This window comes from Garra rufa, chromosome 4, assembly GCF_049309525.1.
Source record: "Garra rufa chromosome 4, GarRuf1.0, whole genome shotgun sequence".
NCBI classification, from domain to species: domain Eukaryota; kingdom Metazoa; phylum Chordata; class Actinopteri; order Cypriniformes; family Cyprinidae; genus Garra; species Garra rufa.
This window is the reverse complement of record NC_133364.1, coordinates 6,419,851-6,444,295: the sequence shown is the minus strand read 5'-3', so window position 1 is coordinate 6,444,295 and position 24,445 is coordinate 6,419,851. Positions and strand designations below refer to the sequence as shown.

The 24,445-nt window shown below is 35.7% G+C and overlaps 1 protein-coding gene across 1 annotated transcript in view; it reads right to left on the bottom strand.

Annotated features, from left to right (window-relative positions):
• LOC141333462 (metabotropic glutamate receptor 8-like) overlaps nucleotides 1-24,445 on the bottom strand; it is a 60,070-nt gene that overhangs the window by 18,651 nt on the left and 16,974 nt on the right. The window contains exons 4-5 of the mRNA XM_073838476.1: nucleotides 18,418-18,557; nucleotides 13,424-14,359 (exon numbers count right to left, since the gene is read on the bottom strand). Of these exons, the coding sequence (XP_073694577.1) occupies nucleotides 13,424-14,359; nucleotides 18,418-18,557 (1,076 nt within the window). The remainder of the gene's footprint in view (nucleotides 1-13,423; nucleotides 14,360-18,417; nucleotides 18,558-24,445) is intronic.

The window sequence follows — 24,445 nt, the reverse complement described above, 5'->3', positions numbered from 1 at the left end:
AAACAGCTGAGTATATTTTTTTCAGCGTCCTTTGATGAACAGAAAGTTCAGAAGAACAGCATTTATCTGAAATCAAAATCTTTTGCAACATAAATGATAAAGATATCATCTTTTGATCAATTTAAAGCATCCTTGCTAAGTCAAATTATTAATTTCTTTCATTTCTTTCTCAATAAAATTATTCTGAATGGTATAGCTTTTGAATGCTATGTTAAAAAGCTTATTTCAGATAAATGCTGATCTTTGGATCTTTCAAAGAATGTACTCAAATATTGATAATAATAATAAAAATTGGTTCTTGAACAGCAAATTTAGCACATTAGAATGCTTTCTGAAGGACTGGAGTAATGATGCTAAAAATGCAGCTTTGATCACAGGAATAAATTACATTTTAAAATATATTCAAATAGAAAGCAATTATTTTAAATAGTAAAAATATTTCAGAATTTTACTGTTTTTGCTGTACTTTGGATCAAATAAATGCAGGCTTGGTGAGCAGAGGAGACTTCTTTAAAAACAACAACAAAAAAAATCTTCCAAAAAACTTTTGACTGGTAGTGTATATTTATAACCTTTTATGTAATCACTAAACCAGTGTTTCAATCACATAATGGTGTCAATAAAACAATAATTGCATTTACCTCAGGAAATATTGTAGGTTATACAGCATTTTTATTTAAGTGTGAATATTATAGGCTATATATCTATTATTAAGTATACAATAAATATAGTAACTTTGGGGTATTATGTTCATTGTTATATTTGTACTGTTATATTAAAGAACCAAATGTGTGGTTATATTTTTTTATCTATTTTTTACACTGAGAGATTTTTTTCCTAAGAAATTTACATGTACCTAAAATATATATCAAATCACATTATGCAGTACCGTATAGTGTGAAATTGTGATATTTTCTGAGACGGCTAGGCTATCATACCGTGAAAATCTGAATATCGTTACAACCCTAGTGTGCATTTATTAAATCTGCATGACTGATAAAACTCATGAATCCCAAGCAGCAGAACCTTTATTTTAACTGCATGTGGCGTATGTGCACGTGTGTGTAACAAATTCACGCTTTTCATCTGAAACACAAACTTTGTGTGACACAGCTGTCTGAGGACAACCAAGTTAACTTGGTGTGAGTCGCTCACGGCATGCACAGGTACAAAAAATACTTAATAGTTCTTTTTGTTTCCTCAGCAGCTGCAGTAGATTCATAATTTAACACAAGCAAGAAAAAAACACTGGCACCTTAACAACATCTGGTCACCATAAACAGGTGTGTGAGATTTCCTGCAGTCATTCATTTGAATAAATTAAAAAAGCAATCTTTTATTCTTGCTCAGTTGTTGTGTCACTAAAGTCCATCTCGAGGCCAACTCCGGAAAACACAGCACTCAATTAAATCAAATTTCAGAGAAAAAGTCTGACATGATGTGGAATTAATGTTCATAACAGATTTGCATCAGAGCGGAAAAGCTCTCTAAACTGTTTGCGAGTCTTTGTCGGAGAAAATTAACTTCACAGAAAAGTTCAACCACCACTTAAAACTTTCAAATCAACATGAAATTGCATTCACGGCCCATTTAACCTCATAATACTTGTTTATACTGGATGCAAGTAAAAAAATTCTATTTAAAAATTAGTTGTTAATTATTATGATGTTTTTGTCAGCTGTTTGGACTCTCATTCTGACGGCACCCATTAACTCATCTACATCTTGGATTGCCCATTTTTAGGGGCCAAGCACCGAAAGTGCGAAGGCACTATTTTACCCATTCTTATTCTTCTTCCATTTCTTCCAAAGTTATGAAATTTGCCACTCTGATAGACGACAGTCTTAACATTAACCATAGCAAATTTGGAGTCTCTAACTCGAACTCTCTAGCACCAACACTTGGCCAAAGTTTTACTCATGTTTATGCTAATAACTTTTGAGCCATAAGGCACAGTATCAAAATAATTTTTTTTCTCTGAATCCTTGGCTCATGCCAAGTTGAATGAACACCAAAACATAAAAATCATAAGGTTTAGTTATTTTCTATTTTTAATTGTTTGAAAAACCTACTTTTCCGAACTCGTCCTAGACGGTTTGTCTAATTTTCACTGAAATTGGCTCAGATCATCTTCAGACCATGCTAGCTATATCTCTGCAAAGGTTTGGCGTATTGAGACCAAACTTGGTGTGTGTTACAACAAGCATAACCTGAGACTACCTGCATAGTTTCGACACAGTGCCACCTAGTGGTCAGGAGATACGAAAAATTTCTGAATGGTTCTGAAATCACAAAACTGGTCTCTTTAGATTTGATGCATTATGCTGAGTTGAATGAACACCAAAATGTAAAAATCATTAATGTTCACTTTTTTTCTATTTTTAATTGTGTGAAAAACTTACTTTTTCAAACTCGTCCTTGACGGTTTATCTAATATTCACCAAAATTGGCTCAGATCATCTTCAGACCATGCTGACAAAAAATGTATTGAATTTAAGTTGATTAGTCAAACCGTTTTCAAATAATGTGCAAACGAATTCTACGAAAAACATGCAAAAATAGATTTGAGGCTATATCTCTGCAAAGGTTTGGCATATTGAGACCAAACTTGGTGTGCGATACAACAAGCATGACCTGAGGCTACCTGCAAAGTTTCGGCACAGTGCCATCTAGTGGTCAGGAGATATGAAAAATGGCTATTTTAGCATTTAACTTCTGAATGGTTCTGAAATCATAAAACTGGTATCCCTAGATTCAGTGCATCATGCCTAGTGGAACGAACACCAAAATGTTAAAATCATAAGGTTTAGTTTTTTTTCTATTTTTAAAGCAACACCAAGTAACTTTTCCCTCAACGCTTCCTCTACAGGTTGGAAGCGGAATTGTCCATTACCGCTGTCATAAATAATTGAACCCTACCGTCGCGTCACATGCACGTTATTTGTTTGGAGGCTATCCAGGACCGGCTTTGGAAATAACGATGTCCAGTAACAAGGCAGAGTATGTTGCATGACTTTATGAAAGTATAAAAACGAAATAAAACATAATAATGACATAGTTTGCTATTTTTTTTTTCCATAAAGCAAGTCGCATTTGTAGTCTCATTTGAACTACAAAACCGCTACCCGACGACCCAAACTTACATAGTGCTGTTCTGGCCGATGGAGGGTCGCAAAGCGAATACGAAAGTGCCGTTTCACCCTGTTATGAGTTGATGAACCACTGACACGAGTTCGGAAACATTATTTTAAGGTAAAAAAAAAACTCCTTAGTGTTGCTTTAATTGTTTGAAAAACCTACTTTTTCGAACTCATCCAAGACAGTTTGTCTAATTTTCACCAAAATTGGCTCAGATCATCTTCAGACCATGCTGGCAAAACTTTATGGAATTCAAGTTGATTAGTCAAACCGTTTTCGAATAATGCACAAACAAATTCTGTAAAAAGCATGCAAAAATTGATGTGAGGCTATATCTCGGCAAATGTTTGGCGTATTGAGACCAAACTTGGTGTGTGTTACAACAAGCATGGCCTGAGGCTACCTGCAAAGTTTCCATACAGTGCCATCTAGTGGTCAGGAGATACGAAAAATGGCTATTTTAGCATAATAACTTCTAAATGGTTCTGAAATCATAAAACTGAAACTCTTTAGATTCAGTGCATCAAGCCTAGTCGAATGAACACCAAAATGTTAAAATCGTAAGGTTTATTTTTTTTTTTCTATTTTTAATTGTGAATTTTTAAGTAAAATGGTATATTTTTATGAACGCACTGACGTATCATCACAAAACTCGGTATGGGTCATCAGCACGATGCCCTGAGGGAGCCTGAGAAGTTTCGAGCCAGTTAAACCTAGTGGTAAAATCAAATATTTACATGCTTATAACTATGGGTGTGGTCAACTTATTTTTACAGGAGTCAACTTTTTAGACTCAATATCAAACATGCCAGGTTTTGCCTTATGGATTGTGCAACATTGCATTTTAGTGCTTAAAAAACATTTGCCAATTTCTTGGAAACCGTTACCCCATCGACACGAAACCACCGTAGGAAATTTGAAAAGATAGCATGCCGGCTATACAATGATGACGAATTGCCAAAATTTTGAAAGTAAGTGGCAATAAAGAAATATAGAAAAATGTCTATAACTCTAAACAAAAACAAAAAAATCTAAAACAAAATGAGATATTTTCACCAAATTTGGCACACAAATGTATGAGCACACTCTAAGGACACATAAAAAAAATGGTGGCATTGTGCCTCTTGGTGGCGCTATAATTGAACAAAACATGAAATTGCCATTGACTGCAATAGAGTATTATGATATAAAATGCTACATTTTTACCAATGCATTGGTCTACCATTACAAAACTTTGTATGCACCATCTCAACCATGACCTGAAAGTATTCAAAACGTTTTGAGACAGTGCCACCTTGTGGTCAAAAGAGATAACTGATTACATTATATTACTAGTTGTTGTTTTTATGATTTTTCACACATTTTGACTAAAATCACTTTAAAATGGTTTTAATTACTCATTGCTGCACTTGTTCTGATGCTTCCCTTGCCTAGTGCTTGGCCCCGTAATTGCTGCTTGTCATCTGAACTATTCCTTTTACTCTTAGTCGAGTAACCAAACATACAGAGACTTATTAACCTCCACTGTTTTAATCTCATTGAGTATCAACACAGACAGCATCGGATGCTCACTAGGGTTACGCACAGGCTCACAGCAGCGATTAGTGGCTGACACTCCTGTTCAGGTGTGTTATCAGAGTGATGGAAGTGAGGCTGACATCCATCTGTTCACCCAATCACACAGCAAGAAGTTAAGCGACAATTAATCAAGCAGGATTAGCCACACATATGCCAGTGGCAGGGCACTAACTACCTAACGCAATAGACACTCAATAGACGCTAAACCTAAACACTGACCACCCAGCTAAAGGTAAGAGATGTTGCTGTTGGTCTGTGCACATTTACTCCCTTGTCAAATATGAGGACATGCTCTAAAGGAACAACTTGTTACTGTATTCATCATACGTGGCTGTCACAAAATGGTGACACGGAAAGAGGAAATTTGTGAAACACTGTAGTAAGTCTCTTTGTCTTTGATCACAATTCTCAACCCAAATATTTGGAGAAAATCAGATTAGATTAAAATAGGAGAAACACTTATTAACAATGTAGTAGTTTTACATACCGTTAAAATCAAAAGTTTACATACACCTTGCAGAATCTGCAAAATGTAAAATAAATAAATAAATAAAACTCGTGCAAAATACATGTTAATTTTTACTTGGTACTGACCTGAAAAAGATATTTCACATAAAGGATGTTTAATTACAGTGCACAAGAGCATATAATAGTTGAATTTATACAAATGACCCTGTTCAAAAAAAGTTGATTTTTGATTCTGTGTTGTTACCTGAATCCACAGCTGTTTTTTTGTTTGTTTGTTTATTGATAGTTGTTTGTCCTGAACAGGGATCACATTTTGAATTTAAAATCAGGGTGAATTTAATTAATTTTGTCTCCTGGGAAACAGAAGTGTCTTCTGTAGCTTCTGAAGGGCAGTACTAAATGAAAAAAAAAAAATGATATTTAGCCAAAATAAGAAAAATGTACACATCTTCATTGAGTTCAAAAGTTTTCACCCCTCAATGCGCATTTTTTCCTTCTGGAGCACCAGTGAGTGTTTGAACCTTCTGTAATAGTTGCATATGAGTCCCTCAGTGTGAAAAGATGGATTTCAAAATCATACAGTCATTGTTGGAAAGGGTTCAAATACACAAAAATGCTGAAAAACTAAAGAATTTGTGGGACATGAAAGGCACTCATGAACAACTATCAATAAACCAAAAAGAAACCCTGCAGATCTGTGGATTATTCAGGTAACAACACAGTATTAAGAATCAAGTGTACAGTATGTAAACTTTTAAACAGGGTCATTTTTTAAATTCAACTATTATTTTCTCTTGTGGACTATATGTAAACATCTTTTATGTAAAATATCTTATTCAGGTCAGTACTAAATTTTATATGATCCCTCTTATTTTGGTAAAATAATTAACATTTAGCAGATTCTGCAAGGTGTGTGTAAACTTTTGACTTGGTGTGTGTTAGACTGTGCCAAGAGCAAGCACAGTGCAATAAAGCAATATAGTGGCAAGTGATAACATCTTATATGTAATTGAATGTAAATTAAAACTTATCCTAAAATCTCTGGCTCCTTAACAGACGCAAACACGACGAGCAATGGGACATATCTGACAGTTGTCTCAATTCCTCCAGTTTTATGCTGGGTGTCCTAAACTAACATTATTGGTAATTGCTAAAATCATTATGTTTTCTGTAAGCTATTTAATCAAAGTGATGTTTCTGATGCTAAAATTTAATTATTGTCTTTATATATACTTTTTCAAATTTACTGCTTTACAAGAAAGGCAGAAAAAAACAGTGAAGCACTTTATTATCATTATTATTATTATTATTATTATTATTATTATTATTTATTCAGAGGCAATAAATACAGTCTAATAAATTTATTGGACCACCTGTCATAATAAAGAGAAAAAAACTAATATTTTAGGAATCTGTCAAAAACTAATAATAAATGTTATTACCATTTATTAGGCAAATAAGAAACTGAAACAACTAAATAATCTTTATTCACACATGATAACCAAAAAATTTTATATTTTGTATGGCCTCCTTTGACCTTGATAATAGCTTGCATTCTTGCTGGGACTGTTTAAATGCACTTTTCTCTGTTGTTATTGACTGTAATTGGCCATCTGAATAAAAACATTTACAAAGAGTTACACTATTTTTCTGCCTTTTTTGTAAAGCAGTAAATTTGAAAAATTCATGAACAGCAAGTACCTTTTACATTTTACAAAAGTAATGCATATACTGTTAGATTAATGTTATATCATAAAAAATAAAAATTATATTTCATGATTTCCACAACTGTTTTCAACATTGATAATAATAGAGAATAATTTCTGCAGGATCCTTTAACAATGAAGACGAGTAATGATGCTGAAAATTCAGCCTCGCATCAAAGGAATAAATTACATTTTAATATATTTTCAAATAGAAAAGTTATTTTAAATTGTTTTTTTTTCTTCACATTATTTCTGCCATTATCGTATTTTAGATTAAATAAATGCAGTCTTGGTGAGCATGAGACTTTCCAAAACATTCATGTTTTGATATGATCATTCAAATTAACTGGCAATACAAATATTTCCAAAATCCACTCGAAAATATGAGAAGGCATGTCTGAATGTTCATGACTCTTCTGAGTGACACAGTATCTAAAGAAAATCCCTTCAGCGCCCTGATATAAATGACAGCTTTCGAAGCACTGAATGCTGTCAGACAGAGTTCTTTACCACAGACTGCGTCTTTAATGCTGTTATAGGCCTGACATCCTGCCATGATCAGCATCACTGCACCAATGGCTCAATGGCTTAGTGTCATTTTTCCTGTTCGATAAACAGACTCATTTGGCTAATTGACCGCAAGAACAAAAATCAATAGGTTTTAATGTGTGATGTGGAAACTGCGTCTGAGTGTGAATGAGACAGTTATAGGGAAACATCACTTTAGCGATGATGTTCAACACATTTCAGTGGCTGTTTTTAAACAGGATGCATTTGACAGCTTTTCATGTGATTCGGCTATGCTTTAATGAGAAAACTATGGACATTTATGGATGCACATTATTTCAGACACAGAATATTAGTGTTTATAATCTTTCATCAAAATTTAATAACCTGCTATAACAGCTTTTCACATTCATATTTTTCCAGCCCCTGTTAACACCTGGCGCCAGTCAGGCACGTAACACACACTTTTCAAGATCTAATAAATTAAAGTTACATTTTTTATTGTTGAATACTCGGTTTCAGTTGGAAATCAATCCAGAATGATTATTTGTGAAATAGTGAAATATTTGAACAGAAGTGCTCAACGGGTTGGAATTAAATGTCACTTTATATTATGCAACCACAATCAACAAATAAAATAGTTTAAATAACACTCTGTATGCAAAAATTTCTGACCATATAAAAAATAAAGAATAAGTTTCAACTTGAACCAAAAATGAATAATAGTATTTTAGCATTTAATAATTATTATAGCATTATTTTAATGCTATTAAAAGTTGCATTTGTTAATATTAATGTATTATGAACGAACATGAGCAAACAATGAACAATTGTATTTTAAAAAGTAAATAACATTGACAAAGATTAGTTAGTGTTAATAAATGTTTCACTGTTAATTCATACAAGTAAATACTATAAATAAATGTAAACAAATATTATATTTATAAAAATATATGTTCATAAATTAGACCTTAAATAATAATAATATTAATATTAATAATAATCATAATAATTAATAATAAATGAGATATTTTTTAAAGTGTTATCAATATGTATTTTATATGTATTATTAAAAGATATATATATATACTAGGTTTGGGATCAGTGAGATAAAATTTTAAAGTTTCTTATGCTCATCGAGGCTGCATTGATTTGATCAAAAATACTGATTTTTTTTTTTTTTTGTGAAATATTATTGCAATTTAAAATAACGATTTACTATTTTAATATACTTTAAAATATAATTTATTCCTATGAAGAAAGCTGAATTTTCAGCATCATTACTTCAGTCTTCAGTGCCACATGATCCTTCTGTCACTACAACAAATTACTAGTATGTTTAAACATACCTTGCAATAAAGCTCATTCTGATTCAGATTCAATATTTACAACTATTCGAAAGATTGGCATCAGTCTTTTTTTATTTTAAGAAATCAATACTTTTATTCAGCAAGGATGTGTTAAATGGATAAAAAGTTATATTAAAGACTTGTTAAATATTTCTATTTCAAATAAATTATGTTCGTTTAAACGTTTTATACTTAAAAAAAGTGACACTGAAAACTGGAGTAATGGCTGATGAAAAAGCAGCAGTGTGTCACAGAAATAAAGTCTATTTTAAAGTATATTAAAATAGGAAACCAATATTAGAAATTGCAACAGTAATTCACAATATTACTGTTTTTTCTATCATATTGCACATCGCAAAAATGCCCACTGAGAGACATTTTAGTAGTGCATGGGAGGACATTTCCAGTGGCTTGTTTCTCAGTGTGAATCTGGGCTGTGAAAGAAAAAGCAAGCGAATGCAATAAAGAAACCATTCATACAAGCAGAGCCAATCGCTTTTCAAACTAATGTGTTGTTTGTATGACTGCAGCTGACCTCGTCCTCGGCTTGTTGTTTGCTGTTGTGACTCTAACTTGAGCTAAGCTTCCATTCCTCTTCTGTATGGTGTCTTCTCTCTGCTGCATTAGCTTCAGCACGTTAAGTCATGGCAGCAGAAGCGATTTTCCCTTGCGCACAGATTTTCAAATGATTAATAGCACATTGCGTGGCACACTAAGGACTTGGGTGGTCACTCTCTCTCGACCGGCAGGAATATCATCTACTGCGAAGCTGCCGGGGAGGATGAATTATGACCAGTGCCTTTTGTGGCAGGTTTGCCTTCATGTATGATGATATTAGCAGGGCAAATGTAACTAAAGCTTATCTAATGAGGTAATACGACTTCCACTCTGAACAGCATAATCCTACACAGCAGGAGAAATTGTGGGATGGAGGTGCACGTGTGTGTGTCCTGAACAGATATGATATATTACAAATAAGAAGCGACAGCCTTAGCTGGCATATTTCTAAGGTTCAAATAAGGTGGGTTTTCTTTTTAAAGGGTCCTAGGTCACTAAAATGACCAATCTGGTCAACAAAAATCGTTTAATGAAGTAAAACCCCACCAAAAACTTACTCTTTGATTCACGAAGGCTTGAAGATCAAAGGTGGCAGAACTAATTGAAAACAAAGCTGGCCTTCAAGGAATTAAAGACACTAAAGTGAAACAAAAACATTGAAATGTCACAAAGATCCAGTTTAGGTACGGTGTCTGGGATAGAGTAATTGAAATTACTGTGCGGGAGGTGTAAGTTGCTCGTGGTATTTCAGGCATAATATCCCTTATGCAAACTTAAATCTTCATAACATCATTCATAACAGCAAAATAGTAGAATATTTCACGCTCCGGCGAGAATATGCTTACACCCACGAGAGGATTATCATAACAGAAGTGCGCTTACTAAGAACTTTGCCACGTTTCAGATAATGTTGTAATATTACTGTGCATATCAATGTATTTCACCCACTGATCCGCTTGAAATGTGCATTTACATGCCGTGGCAGCATGCAGAGCACACCTCAAACAAATCATTTGCAATTACACAAAAACAGCACTGCATGGTTAAACAAAATGACATCTCTGTGACTAATGTACATTTTGGCCAACAGCCATTAAAAATATTGCACTGACATTCACTCAATACAAAGAAAACTTGACCTTAAGGAAAATCAAAATAACCCCAGCTTAAATCGGTTTACCATACATTTTGATTATATGAGAAATATGCGACTTCTGAATGGAGATCGGGTCATACATTGAACCATAAAGAGTGTTTACTAAGAACTTTTGCCATGTTTTAGATGATTTCACACATTAGATTTCACACATTAATTTAATTGAAAATGTGCATTTACTGTACATGTAGTGGTAGCATGCCAAACCAACCTCAAGCAGCGCTAACCGGGGTTCACAAATGAAAAAAGACATCGTGTAGCAAGCCATTTTGCATCTCAGTCATTTAACCATTGATTTGATTGACAGCAGTGGTTCTAGAGGCAAAGTCGTCCGAATGAGGAGTTTTGTCATATGATATGAATATTGCGTTTTATGTGTGAAAAAAAAAGTGCCAGTGGCCGATTGTTTTCAAATTTCTCACAGACCATTGAAGCCATGAGTCAAACAGGCCCACCAATTTTCGTTCCAATCGGCCTCCGTTAACTATGTCTAATAGGTGCTCAAACTTCATCAGCCAATGGTGGCTATGTTTTTTTTGAGATACGCAAATGTCCTTGTAGACACTTGTGGCACTTCGTTCTACCGTGACTAATTTGCTACAGTACCGTCAAAATGAAGTAAACCTGACTTCACAAAACTTAAAATAACCCAAGCGTAAGTCAATTTACTATGTATTTCAATTATATAAGAAACACATGAGGTTCCCGAAAGGAGATTAGGCAATACATTGACCCATAATGGAAGTGTGTTTACTAAGAACTTTTGCCATGTTTTAGATAATATTACTGTACATATCAATGTATTTCACACACTGATTCACTTGAAGTGTGCATTTACTGTACATGCAGCGGTAGCATGCAAAACCAACCTCAAAAATAACAAAAAAACAAAGTAAACATGACTTCAAAAAAAAAAAAAAAAAAAAAAAATCAACATAGCCCAAGTTTAAATCAGTGAGACTTAATAAAGAGAGAAATCAAAATAGCTTCAAATCAAACAAATAATTCACAATGGGGGAAAATGGCAATTCAATGAATGCAAATAATGTGAATTTTGGCAAAAAACAAACAAACAAACAAACACAATATTGTTCTAGAGACTCATTTGCTTCAGTTTCATCAATACGAAGTAAACTTGACTTCAAAAAAATCAAAATAACCCAAGCTTAAGTCAATTTACCATGCATTTCAATTATATGAGAAACAAAGAGGGTTCCCGAATGGAGATCGGGTCACACGGTGAACTTAGCAAAACCCAATAAAATGATCTGCCAGTGATTTATGCGAGACCCATAATTTGATTCCACAGATATGTGGAGTGATTATCTTAACCAGTCACCTTTGGAAGGCATTGATTTCCTGAGGAGCCGTGAGCACATTGCCTGCTGTTCATGCGGCACTTTATTGACTCTTTATGATTCTGCAGAGTCTCTGCATTGGAAATGTCAAAGTGCATGTATTGGTTTTTGAGGTGATACCATTCTCAAATGCAGGAGGGTAGATCATATCAGCCTTGATATCTTTATAAAAGTGTAAAATGGAGAGGTAATAGTCGCTGCAATGAAAATCCACACAAATTGATTTTTGAAGCATTAACCAAAGCACATTCTTGATAATGGAAACATATTTTACAGGCGGTGGGATTTTATCTACTTCTCTACTGTGGTTCATTTCACAAATGCTGCAGCCAAAACACAATTGACTCTTTGTAATGATATTAATTCAGGGCTCGTCATTTTTTTCATTGCAAACCAATTATGAAGTCCCTTTGCTTGGTGTGGTTGCCAATCAGACAATAGTTCAATAAATACAGACTTAAGGCCGTGTTTTGCTCATCGTGACAATGAGAACTGCTCAAGATGCCTTTTTTTCTTATGAAATGATTCATGTCGATGTTTTGTTATCTTGAGTAATACGATGGGTTGGGGGTCTGTGTTAATAGAACACCATCTATCCCACAGTTCTAGCGTTAAATAAGAATATAAATAAGCTTGTTAGTGTAAGGAATAATTGGTATATCCATAATTGTCTCTCTTGGCTAGCGCAAAGCGTGGCAGTCACAGTGAGAGGCTAATGTGACTAAAGAGCAATGTGGTAATGAGCTTTTATCGTGAACCACTGTGAAAGAAAATCAAACACTGGAGTTTTTAGCATTCAAAAGACTACTGAACAACTTGTTTGCATAGATATCATACTTCTAGGGCTTCAAGAACACATTTGCATTCCATTTTAAATAATTAATTCAACCAAAAATGAATACTCTGTCATTGTTTACATGACCTCACATTGTTCCAAATTTGTATGCAATTTTTTCAGTGGAATAACAGCAAGCAGGTTCATATCTGAACTATCCAGACTCACGCAAGTCCTGCTCACTCAAGCTTCAAACATTTCAGAGATGCTTCTTAAGTTTCACACCGTCTGATCAATATGGCCACCCACCTAATCACCTCTGACCCATTTGTCTGTTTCCTACAGTGCACCTGAAGCTAATATTCATCCATCCGAGAGTACGTGACACCCAGGTTTTGGCTTTTTAGGTTAGCCTTTTAACATGTGAAATGTTCTGGAGGTTTTTGCATGCTGGGTCAGGTGAAAGGGTAACCAGCAGGTGATGTTATTATCTGTAGCCAACAGCAATATTCTGCCACTAATAGATGCACATAAACAAACACTCATACCACATACCCACAGGAATGCTTGGTAACTAGCCAGTGAACAAGCTTTAAAGAAAGTTATAGAACTCAGATTCTCTAGAGCAAACTTTCTGTTTGTGTTTTTTCCAATTTAATTTAAAATATTTCCATAAACGATCATTGCTGTCACTTCGTAGTGACTCATGCCAATTCCTACCAGAAGCCAGAGAAGACATAAGGTACATTTGCTGTATTCAATATAAAAAGCAATTACTTGCAATGACATTGAGAAAACATTGAGTTACAGGTTTCGTAAATCTCACTTACCCTTTCTGCCGATTGTGCGGTGCCAAAGAAGATAGGTATAAAAGCTAACCAAATGATGCAGGTAGTGTACATAGTAAATCCAATTGGCTTGGCCTCGTTGAAGGTCTCTGGCACACCGCGGGTCTTGATGGCATAAACAGTGCATGTGACCATCAAAAGGATGCTGTAGCCCAGCGAACAGATGAGCGACAGGTCCGAGATGTCGCACTTGAGAACCCCGCGAGCCTTCACTGGGTCGGATGTGCGCTGCTCACCGTAGTCCACCACCGTGTGCGGCGGATCGACGGCGAACCACAGGAACACACCGAGCAGCTGCACGGAGATCAGGCTGAAGGTGATGACCAGTTGGGAAGCAGGGCTGATGAAGCGTGGTGCGGCCACTGACTTCTTGCCTTGCTCGAAGATGCGGTGGATGCGGTTGGTCTTGGTTAGGAGAGCGGCGTAGCTGAAGCACATGCCCAAACCCAGGAACACCCTCCGGAAGGAGCAGATGCCCAAACTTGGCGTGGCAATCATCAAGAAGGTGATGGCGTAGCACAAAAAAATCCCTGTTAGAAGCACGTAGCTCATCTCTCGGCCAGATGCACGTACGATTGGTGTGTCATTGTAGCGGACGAAAGTGACCACCACAAAACTTGTAGCCAGGATGCCAAGAACCGCAACGAATACTGGAATGGCCGCCCAAGCCGAGTGCCATTCAAGTTTGATAATCGGGATGGGGATGCAACCGGTGCGATTGCGGTCTGGGCGCTGCTCATACGGACACAACTCACAACTAAATTCGCTGGCTTGGAAGTTGTAGCCTTCGCATCTCTCACAATGCCAGCAGCAAGGTACACCCTTCACAATCTTCTTCCTTTCACCCATCTGGCAAGGCACACTACACACCGAGCCGGGAAGTGAGGGGTCACCTGTTCGCCAGCGCATGGCATCCACCTGCAAAGGATAACCAAAAAATATGAAGACCAGAGTCATACTGTTATATTATCAGGACCAACTGGAACCTATATCAATATCACACAGTACTACCCACGGTTTTTTCTCCTCCTTTTCTGTCATCTGATGAATTGGGTTCCTTGCCACTATCACTTATATACTGGGTAGTTATAGGAACTAGCCACCAAGAGAACTCTACACTGACAGTAGGAACTCTAAAGTGATATAAGCTAGCCGACAATGGCATCATTTAACAGCTGAAGGATAGAGAAGTGCCTGGACTTTGGTGTCTGTTTATCTATCACTGTTTTGCATGTCTGTTAGAGTAAGTATATGTAAACTGTGTGTTTATATGGCATTTTAATTTTGGCTTGTCAACCTACATCTTTGTGTAATGGTAACTTCTAGTTCCTGTTGTGCTGGTTTAGACCCTACTCCCCACAGAATGGTGTTTCTATAACTAAAATCATTCTTAGTTCCTGAGTCATGTACACGCCAAAAACTGGGGACAATGAAAGCGTCGCTCACCTGTGCGATTTAAAAACTGATACTTTTGAATGGTTCAAATCTGCAAAGGAAATTAAAAGCACAGCTCCCTGCTGAAAAAACCAGCATATGCTGGTTAGGTATGTTTTGGTGCTGGGATGCTGGTTTTAGCTGGTTTATGCTGGTTTTTGCTGGTTCATGCTGGTCATGTTGCTGGTTAATGCTGGTCCTTTGCTGGTTTATGCTGGTCATGTTGCTGGTCAAGGACCAGCATAAACCAGCAAAGGACCAGCATTAACCAGCAACATGACCAGCATAAACCAGTAAAAACCAGCAAGGGACCAGCATAAACCAGCAAAGGACCAGCATATACCAGCTAAAACCAGAATCCCAGCACCAAAACATACCTAACCAGCATATGCTGGTTTTTTCAGCAGGTGCATCAACAAATGCATTTTTATATCACTTTTGCATTTGTTAACACTATCGGTTAGGTTTAGGGTTGGGTTTGGTTGACGGGATATTTTCAACACGATGGAGCATTAACCTTTAGCAACACTTGCGGGATATTTCAGTTCTGAATAGCTGCAATACGTACCTCAAGCAGTGTAATAAAAACACAGCAATACGTGCGTGTACTAACATCATAAAATCATGCCACAATCATGTTTTGAAAGTGTGTTTTAGCGCCACTTTCTGGACATTTCACTTTGAAACTGCCACGAAACGTACAGTAAGGTACGTAATTATGGCATTGCAGAAGTGTATGTAGAGGCTTCTATTTCCAGTGAGCCTGGGTTGATATTACTTACAGTTAGGTTTAGGGATTCGCAATCTTACGATTTTCACCAGTTAAGTAGGCAACAAAATTTCAGAGATGCAACTACCCAGAAGACCCTAGCAGCATGCTAAGGGATTCCTGTCCGCCAGCGTATGGCGTCCACTTGCAAAAGATAACAAAAAAAAAAAAAAAAATCCCTGTCAGAGATGGAGACCAGAGGCGTACTGATATATTAGAAACTGTGCTTTCAAAGGAAGTCTCATTACCCACATAGATGGAAGTTGTGTCATATTTGCAGAAGAAATCACTTTATTACCCCTTAGCGCCTGAAAGCTGTGGAAAATAAGAAGCCAACACTGCTCTTTTAAGTGCAGCTTCAGTTTGGCTCTCGGGTGCAACTTTGATGACAGATATATTTTGGGACAAACTTGTGCCAGAGGCATTTGAGATTAAATAAATAACATGACAAACCCTGAGTTTGAAAAGTGACTGCGATGTATTATGCAAGAAATTGAATTGCACGTAAAAAACGATTTAGCCAGACCCATCCACGGGACAAATAACGACAGCTCTATACTTCTGCTCTATGGTTCTCACTGTTGCCTGCTGCAAAGAGATGGCCGTGAATGAATTATTCATGCTTGAGACAAATTATGCCTGGCAAAAACAGATTGGCTTTAATTAGAGAAGCGAAAAAGAAAGGACATATTAAAATAAAAAAAGACAAAATTTGCAAATGAACAGAACTTTAATTTGACTTATCACATAAAAGGGTATGAAGGGTATTTAAGAATAATTGAAAGACCAAATCCCTTCATTTGATTCTTCCCATTCTGTCTGAAACAAAAGCCACACTGACCATTCACTATTAAGCTGTTTAATTTGGTTTTATTCATCCGGAAGACAGTAATGGGCAGTGAGAAGGGTTTCTGATGTTCAAACGCTATTAGAAATAACGCTAACCATTTACATACTGCAGTATTACGCATAGGGTAAGGAATTTTAACTAATCTCTAACATTAAGTACTAAATGTTGCAGCACAATTTGTGCTACAGAAAACAAATACCTCAAACTGTGTGATTTACACTGTTTAAGTGAAAAACATGCTCAAATCGCCCAGAAAACCCTACCAACCACCTGCGCATTCTGCAGATTCTTTAGTTTTTCAGCAACCTTTGCATACTTGATCCTTTTCCAACAGTGACTGTATGATTTAGAGATCCATCTTTTCACACTGAGGACAATTGAGGGACTCAAACACAACTATTAAAAAGGTTCAAACATTCACTGATGCTCCTGAAGAAAACATTATGATGCATTAAGAGCTGGGGGGTGAAAACATTTTGAATTTGAAGATCAAGCTAAATTGTACTTAATTTGTTTTCAGGGAAACATGCAAGTATCTTCTGTTGCTTCTGAAAGGCTGTACTAAATGGAAAAAATAAGATACAAAATAAGAATAACAACAAAATAAATTTGGACATCTTCACCCTGTTCAAAAGTTTTCACCCTCCGGCCCTTAACGCATAGTGTTTCCTTCTGAAGTATCGGCAAATGTTTGAACCTTTTTTAATAGTTGTGTTTGAGTCCCTCATTTGGCTTCAGTGTGCAAAGATGGATCTCAAAATCATGCAGTCACTGCTGGAAAGGGTTGAAATATGCAAAAGATGCTGGAAAACTGAAGTCTCTGCGGGACCTGAAGGATTTTTTTCTGTTTAAATCAATTTAATTGTTCAGAATAAAGAGGGTGGACTATATGTAAACATCTTTTATGTACAATAGCGTACTCAAGACAGTGCTAAATAAAAAAATAACACGCATTTGGTATGATCTCTCCTATTTTGTTAAAACGTTTCACATTTTCATAGATTCTGCAAGGGCTTTCCAAACTTTTGCATGTCACTGCACATAACAGTATCCCTACCAACTGCATTGCAATACATGCTTAAAACATCAATAACAACTAGCAATTTCAAAGACACACCACTCGTATTTGCTTTGCAAAATTGCATTTAATTTTACACAACCTTAATCTTTTGCATCTGAGTGGAAAAAATATAACCGCTTCAGCAATTTACATATTGAACGTTTTTATTAGTAGTTTCAGTAAGTAAACAGAGCCCTTTAAAGTGACCCGCACACATTTTTCAGCAAACTGCGAAATTGCAAAATGGTTATTGGCTGTGTGTATTGATTGTGAAAAAGATTTTTCGAAAAACAAAACATTAACCTTGTTCATTGCCATATTCCTTTCAGGCTAACGAAGTCTTTTTTTTTTTCCGGAGTGAGCCGCCCTTAATGAGCTGCATGCAAATCACCAGCACTCTGTAACACATCCAGTGCTGATCAGTTTAAGCGCTTAAGGGGAGGGTTTGATACCTGAGTTTTAGAGAAGTGAGATTTAGGGGGTTGGATCGCAGTTCTGCTAAGCGACCACTTCCCCTCCCACTCACCTGCGCAAACACAAAGCCCAGAGGAGCTGTGATTCTCCGTCACATATCAGAAACCTACAGCTTCATGCTCCATGCTGCTGCGAGAGCTTTTGGCCATGAAAACACAGCTCGTTTCTGGTTCCATTAATTTTGCTTCCCCGCCAGGCATAAAACATTACAAGCTTATCTTCCATCCCGTTGACTAATGAAGGCCCGAGAGTATTCATGTCACATGCATCATCAGCAAAGATAAGATTTCCTACCAACATTTATGCTTGAATGTATCTTGATGCAAACATGCATGTTATACTCTGGATGGATGCATGAATGCATGGATGTATTTTTACTTTCCACTCACATTAAGATGCAGTTTGTTCGTCCACTGGCCGATCACTTTGTACTCAGCTGTCGATTTGTTGGTGATCTGATACTGGAAGATGTCGTATCGCCCCGGTGCATCTCCGTTCTGATTGAAGACCACCGGAGTCCCTGCACTTCCTGCAAAACAGGGCAGCTTTTTAAATGATCAAACTTTTTTTAGTCAGTAAAACAGCAACAATATTGTCATTTTATACACTTTATCACACTCAAAATAAAGAAGGAAGCCAAGCCTTGCAGAATTCAAAGTTTGGGTTTCCAACAGGTGAATTAAAAGGCAGGGCGTCTCATCTACCCATGCAAATTTCTCACAGCTCCACACAAAGCTCCACTGGTTCAGGACCAGGTGCCACAGGTGTAAATAATACATTAAGCTTCTCTCTGTACGTGAAAAGATCACAGCAACCTTGTGAGGAGGTAAGAAGACGGGAAGGTAAAAAAATAATCAGCTTTCACTGAGGTGAGCGTCTTAGACCCGGAAAAAAATAAATGTCAATGACAATGACAATGTCATTACATTGTTTATAGCATTAATAATAATTTATTCGAAAGTAAATGCATAGGCATGAATAAACATGCATAGGCAAAAACAATAGATTTTTTTTTTTTTAAATCACCAGTACATTTTTAGTTTTCAGGATTATTTTAATTACCAAACTTTGTATAAAGATGAGTCTCAACTGATTTTATATACCATTTTCTTTTATGCAAAATGTGTGTAAAATCACAACTAACAACCACATTGCAACATTCTAAAACTGCCCAACCACATAGCATGATAAAAATGCATGCAGCATCCGGGAAAACTAATTTCAGCTTAAATTAATGAACCATAAATGTCAAATGAACTCAGAATCACATAAAAAAAGTGTAAAAACACTTTTTCTAAAAGCCCTGAGGTCTTCATCTCTGATAAAAGTTTTATGAGTGCGATAACTAACTGTCAAAATTAGAACATATAGAACACATAGAATAGAGCTGAAAAGTCTGAAATGTCACTAACTTGAACTAACATTTTCATTATAAATGTCAAGTACACAAAACCTGCATGAATGGATTACGATTCAAAGAGAATCCTGTGCAAATTTCTCACAATCCAACAACTTTTTGAGTGTATATGCCTATATTTTACATGCCATCTGTTTATTTCCAGGATAAAATTTTAAATATTTTAAATCCCAGATTGTCAATGTGGACCCCATTGGACATGGTAAAGTTTCATTATTTGTAAAAAAAAAAAAAAAAAAAAAAACCCGGAACAGAACAGAAATGTAACTCAATGAGATCTGGGGTGACAGTTCGCTTCTGAAATCCACAGCGTATTGAAAAAAGCAGAAAAAAGTTAGATCTGTCCTTGTTGTTGGATATAATGAATAGCAGCGCAGTTCAGTCTAAAGAGTATTGCAGCATTACAATGCACGCTTTAAATTGCATCTTCCCAAATAAAGCTGATATTCAACATGTTCTTGCAGCACATTGCTAACAACTCTAGATACAGGTATTGTCAGCAAAATCCCTGGTGAACTGACACAATCTCAAAACCTAATAGACCTGCATGGATTCAGAGTTTCATTTAAACATGAAAAGGCTCAATGAAGAATACAACCTTAAGAAGTTCCAAATTTTGGGATGAATTCATTCATACTAATCATTTCAAAAAGTAAAGTTTTTACACATTTTCAAACACACTTAATCTTTGAAAAGTGTCTTATTAGTAGTTTCAGAAACCGATAAGGACACTTTCGACCCATCATCTTAAATCACAGATGCCCTGGCTTCAGAAAAACATGCATGGACGTGTAGGTTTTAGATGAGACAGCAAATATCTTGTGACAAAGCAATTCAAAAACTGATTTGTTTCTTGTCCTTATTCTTGAAAACATGAATCACAATTTGAGCCTGATATCTGAGGTGAGAGAAAAAATGAATCTCATCAATAAATCCATCTTCTTATCAAACTGATCACATATGAGCACAAAACTACAATCTTTGAAAACCTCAAACAACCTAGAATGCTGTAAATGGAAACTGGAAATGGAAACTGTGTTTCATTATGAGAATGAAGCTACACAAACCCATGCTTTTGAAGTGCTTTAGGTTGTGCATAGTAGAGAAAGTAATGTGGTGATTTAATTGCTTAAGAAAAGCAGTAGACTTAAAAAGATAAACGGCTCAGGAACTCTGTCCCCGGGGCCCTGAAACACAACGAACCAAGCACATCTCACAACTCAAATATATAACAGACTAAAAACAAAAACACATCTACTAGGCTAGTAATCTAAAAGTCTAATGTCTTCATGCACTGATGCACAATTCATGCATCTTGAAAAACACAAAAGTTCAGCCACCCCAAAACAAACACGTTTGTGTTTTAAACACATGCCAAAATGTTCAAAGCAGTTATAAAGTCTCTAATATCGAAGAGAATGCAAATAATGACTTTCTGTTAGCTGGTTACATTACAAGTCCAACCAATAAAAAACATTTCGAAAGACATTTCAATCAAAAGAACCATGTTTAAATAAAGTGCCAACATTTTGAGACCAGATGGCTTTGAACTAGAGCTGTCAGTCGAATTTAAATTTTTAATCTAATTAATTACATGAAATGTCGATTAATTAATACAATTAATCACAAAATTAATTTGACTGTGAAAATACTCACACACAATTAGTTAAAGCTATTTTTGTGTTAAATGAGAAAGTTTCTAAGTAGCTTTAGAAATAAATATTTTATTTTATTTAGCATTAAATGTATTATACAAAAACAATGGAACATCAAAGAAGATAATTTAAGAAACATCTCAGTATTTTTTTGCATGCGTGACTTTGTGCAATTTTGTACAAAATAAAAGCATCTAAAAGCAAACTTCCTGATTAAACATTAAAGCACACTAGTGTGATAAACCGTGCAAATTTTCATAATTTTTTAATCTCATATTGTAAAAAATATTCATAAAAATGCTTTTAATTTATCCTACTCTCAGACAAATGAGACCTACAATTAAGTGGATACAAATAGAAACACAAAAGTCCTAAATGAAAGAAAACAAGTTGACAAAAAGAATGAATCCAATATTTGGTGATAATATAGCATAATTTATTTTGCTATATTATGTAGAGATTTATAAGCAATTGTTTGGCAACAACACAAGTGTGACTAGATCAAATAAAACCTCCAATATATATATTATATATATATAAGTACACTTATAAGTACAATAATATATATAAGTACACTCTTAAAAATAAAGGTGCTTTAAAAGGTTCTTCACAGCAATGCCATGGAAGAACCATTTTTGGTTCCACAAAGAACCATTTAGTCAAAGGTTCTTTAAAGAACCATCTCTTTCTTACCTTTTTATAATCTGAAGAACCTTCTTTTGCAACCAAGAACCTTTTATATAACAGAAAAGTTCTTCAGATGTTAAAGGGTCTTTATGGAACCATTTAGACAAAAAAAAAAAAAAAAACGGTTCTTCTATGGCATCATGAAGCACCTTTATTTTTAAGGGTGTACTTATACCCTGTGTGAACAAAGTCAGGAAGTTTGAATCCAATGCGATAATGTTAACTAGTATTTTCAGAAAAAAGAAAACCTCTGGTTAATGTTACTGGTAGGAGTTTTATTCATAACATCGAGAGAATCTCGACAGAACATTAGTTAAACCTGAAAGGGACCCAACACATAGACTTATCAGCTTTGCTTGTAAATATTAATTACATGCATGACTCAACTAATTGGTGAAAGGCCAAGAAAAGAAAACCCAGCATAGTTCATTTAGTCCACTGCCAGTGCTACTTAAAACTGTTGTTTTACACTGCCGGCGACAATTATTTTCTTTCCACTGCAGCCAAGTGAAACGAAACTCTTAAAACACAAAGATTCTCTCCCAAAAGCTGTTACACCCCTCGTACTTTGAGTTCGTAGAAATCTGGCAACCATCACTAATAAGACGTTTCTATTTTTGTTTGCTTGCACATTTATCCTTTCATTTGGAGCCGGGATTCCAGCCATTGATTAGCCAAACTTCTTTTCTGCAACTTCGCCATCATCTTCCTCATCACCACCCTTCATTACAGCAAGTGAGCCGCTCTTGCGGCTGATGAGGGGATCGTTTGTGTGGAGGTCAGAAACAAGTGCACCCTTCACGGACCTCAGTTGCCGCTCCCCGTTTCTATACGCGAAAAACCCCTTTGATTCGCCCACCATGAAGGAAAGTGAGAGCAGAGGAGGGCAAAGTGTCTGGAAGCAATATTTTCAGCGAATATAATGAGCCAGATTCTGCAACAGCTTGTGCAGAGAGCATCCAGATACTGTAGCTCTGTTCTTTTATTTAAGGAGACATCAAGTGAAGGAAAATACTGATTCTTTCTTCAGTGTTTTGTGTTTGCTGTGCGTGTGAGAGCTGCCTGTAAGATATGACATCCATCGTCTTCAAATCTCTGCTCCAGGGTGCAAACATCCAAAGGTGGAGGATCACCGTGAGCTTGTTGTCACTGCAGATCAGCATAATACAAGTAAATAAGGCGGCGTGCAATCAGTGATGGTAGATTATTCTGTTATTAATCTAGCAACGGCAAACTGATCCTTCCCCGCATCAGAAAACTCTCATGCTGTCGTCGTGATTGGCGAGGATAGTGACACAGAAGATGCAGCGGCTTACTGAATTTATCCAGCGATATTGATCAAAAGCTTGGCGTTCCGGGAGGACCGGGGCAGCGGGAAATTGAGGATTACAGGAGATCGGACAGACGTAACAAAAGAACGCTCAGTGGGATTAACCTTTCTGCCAAGTCTTACCTGCTGCTTCTGTCGGCCAAAATCACTGTTACTATTGCACACATTTAGGGTTAGTGATTTGAACAAACCTCAGAAATGCTAATAAAGATGCTAATGCAACTGCCACTCAAAAGTTTGGGTTTTAAATGTTTTTTAAAAAAGTCTCTTATGCTCATCAAAAATACAGAAAACGCTGTAATATTGCAAAATGTTATTACAGTATAAAAAAAATGGTTTTTATTTTAATATACTTTGAAATATAATTTATTCCTGTGATGCAAAGCTGAATTTTCATCAGTTGTTACTCCAGTCTTAAGTGTCACATGATCCTTCAGAAATCGTTCTAATATGCAGAATTGTTATTAGAATATTTTTTGGAACCTGTGATTTTTTTTTTTTTTTCAGGATTCTTTGATGAATAACAAGTTAAAAAAGAACATCATTTATTCAAAATATAAATCTTTTCTAACAATATGAATCTATGCTATCACTTTTTATTAATTTAACACATACTTGATGAATGAATTTCTTTCAGAAAAATAATAAAAATTTACTGACCCCAAACGTTTGAACTTTAATGTATAAGAACCTTTCTATTTTAAAGAAATGCTGTTCTTTTTAACCTTTTATTGATCAAAGAATCCTGACAAAAAGAATCACAGGTTCCAAAAAATATATGTTTCCAACACTGATAATTCCAATAATAAATCAGCATATTAGAATGATTTCTGAAGGATCATGTGACACTGAAGACTGGAGTAATGATGCTGAAAATGTAGCTTTGTATCACAGAAATAAATTACATTTTAAAATATATTCACATAGAAAATATTTCTTTTAAACTGAAATAATATTTCACAATATTACATTTTTTTCTGTATTTTTGATCAAATAAATGCAGCCTTGATGAGCTTAAGAAATGTCTTTAAAAACCATTCAAAATCTTGATCCCAAACTTTTAAGCCACAGTACATAATACGCACAGTACAATGTTGGCGGGCTGTTTTAAAGTGGACCAATGAACAAAAATATAGCAACCACCAAAAAATGCCCTATTAACGCCCTAGTAACCATGCAGAATACACCAACAAGTGAGTTTGGCAGATAATGTAAAAAAAAAAAAATCTAGTTCATAATAAAAGTTTTCCATCATCCTGGAACTACAAAGCAAGTCAATACTGCCTTTACACTTCAGCCTGTCTCAGAGAATTTATATAAAGAAGTGA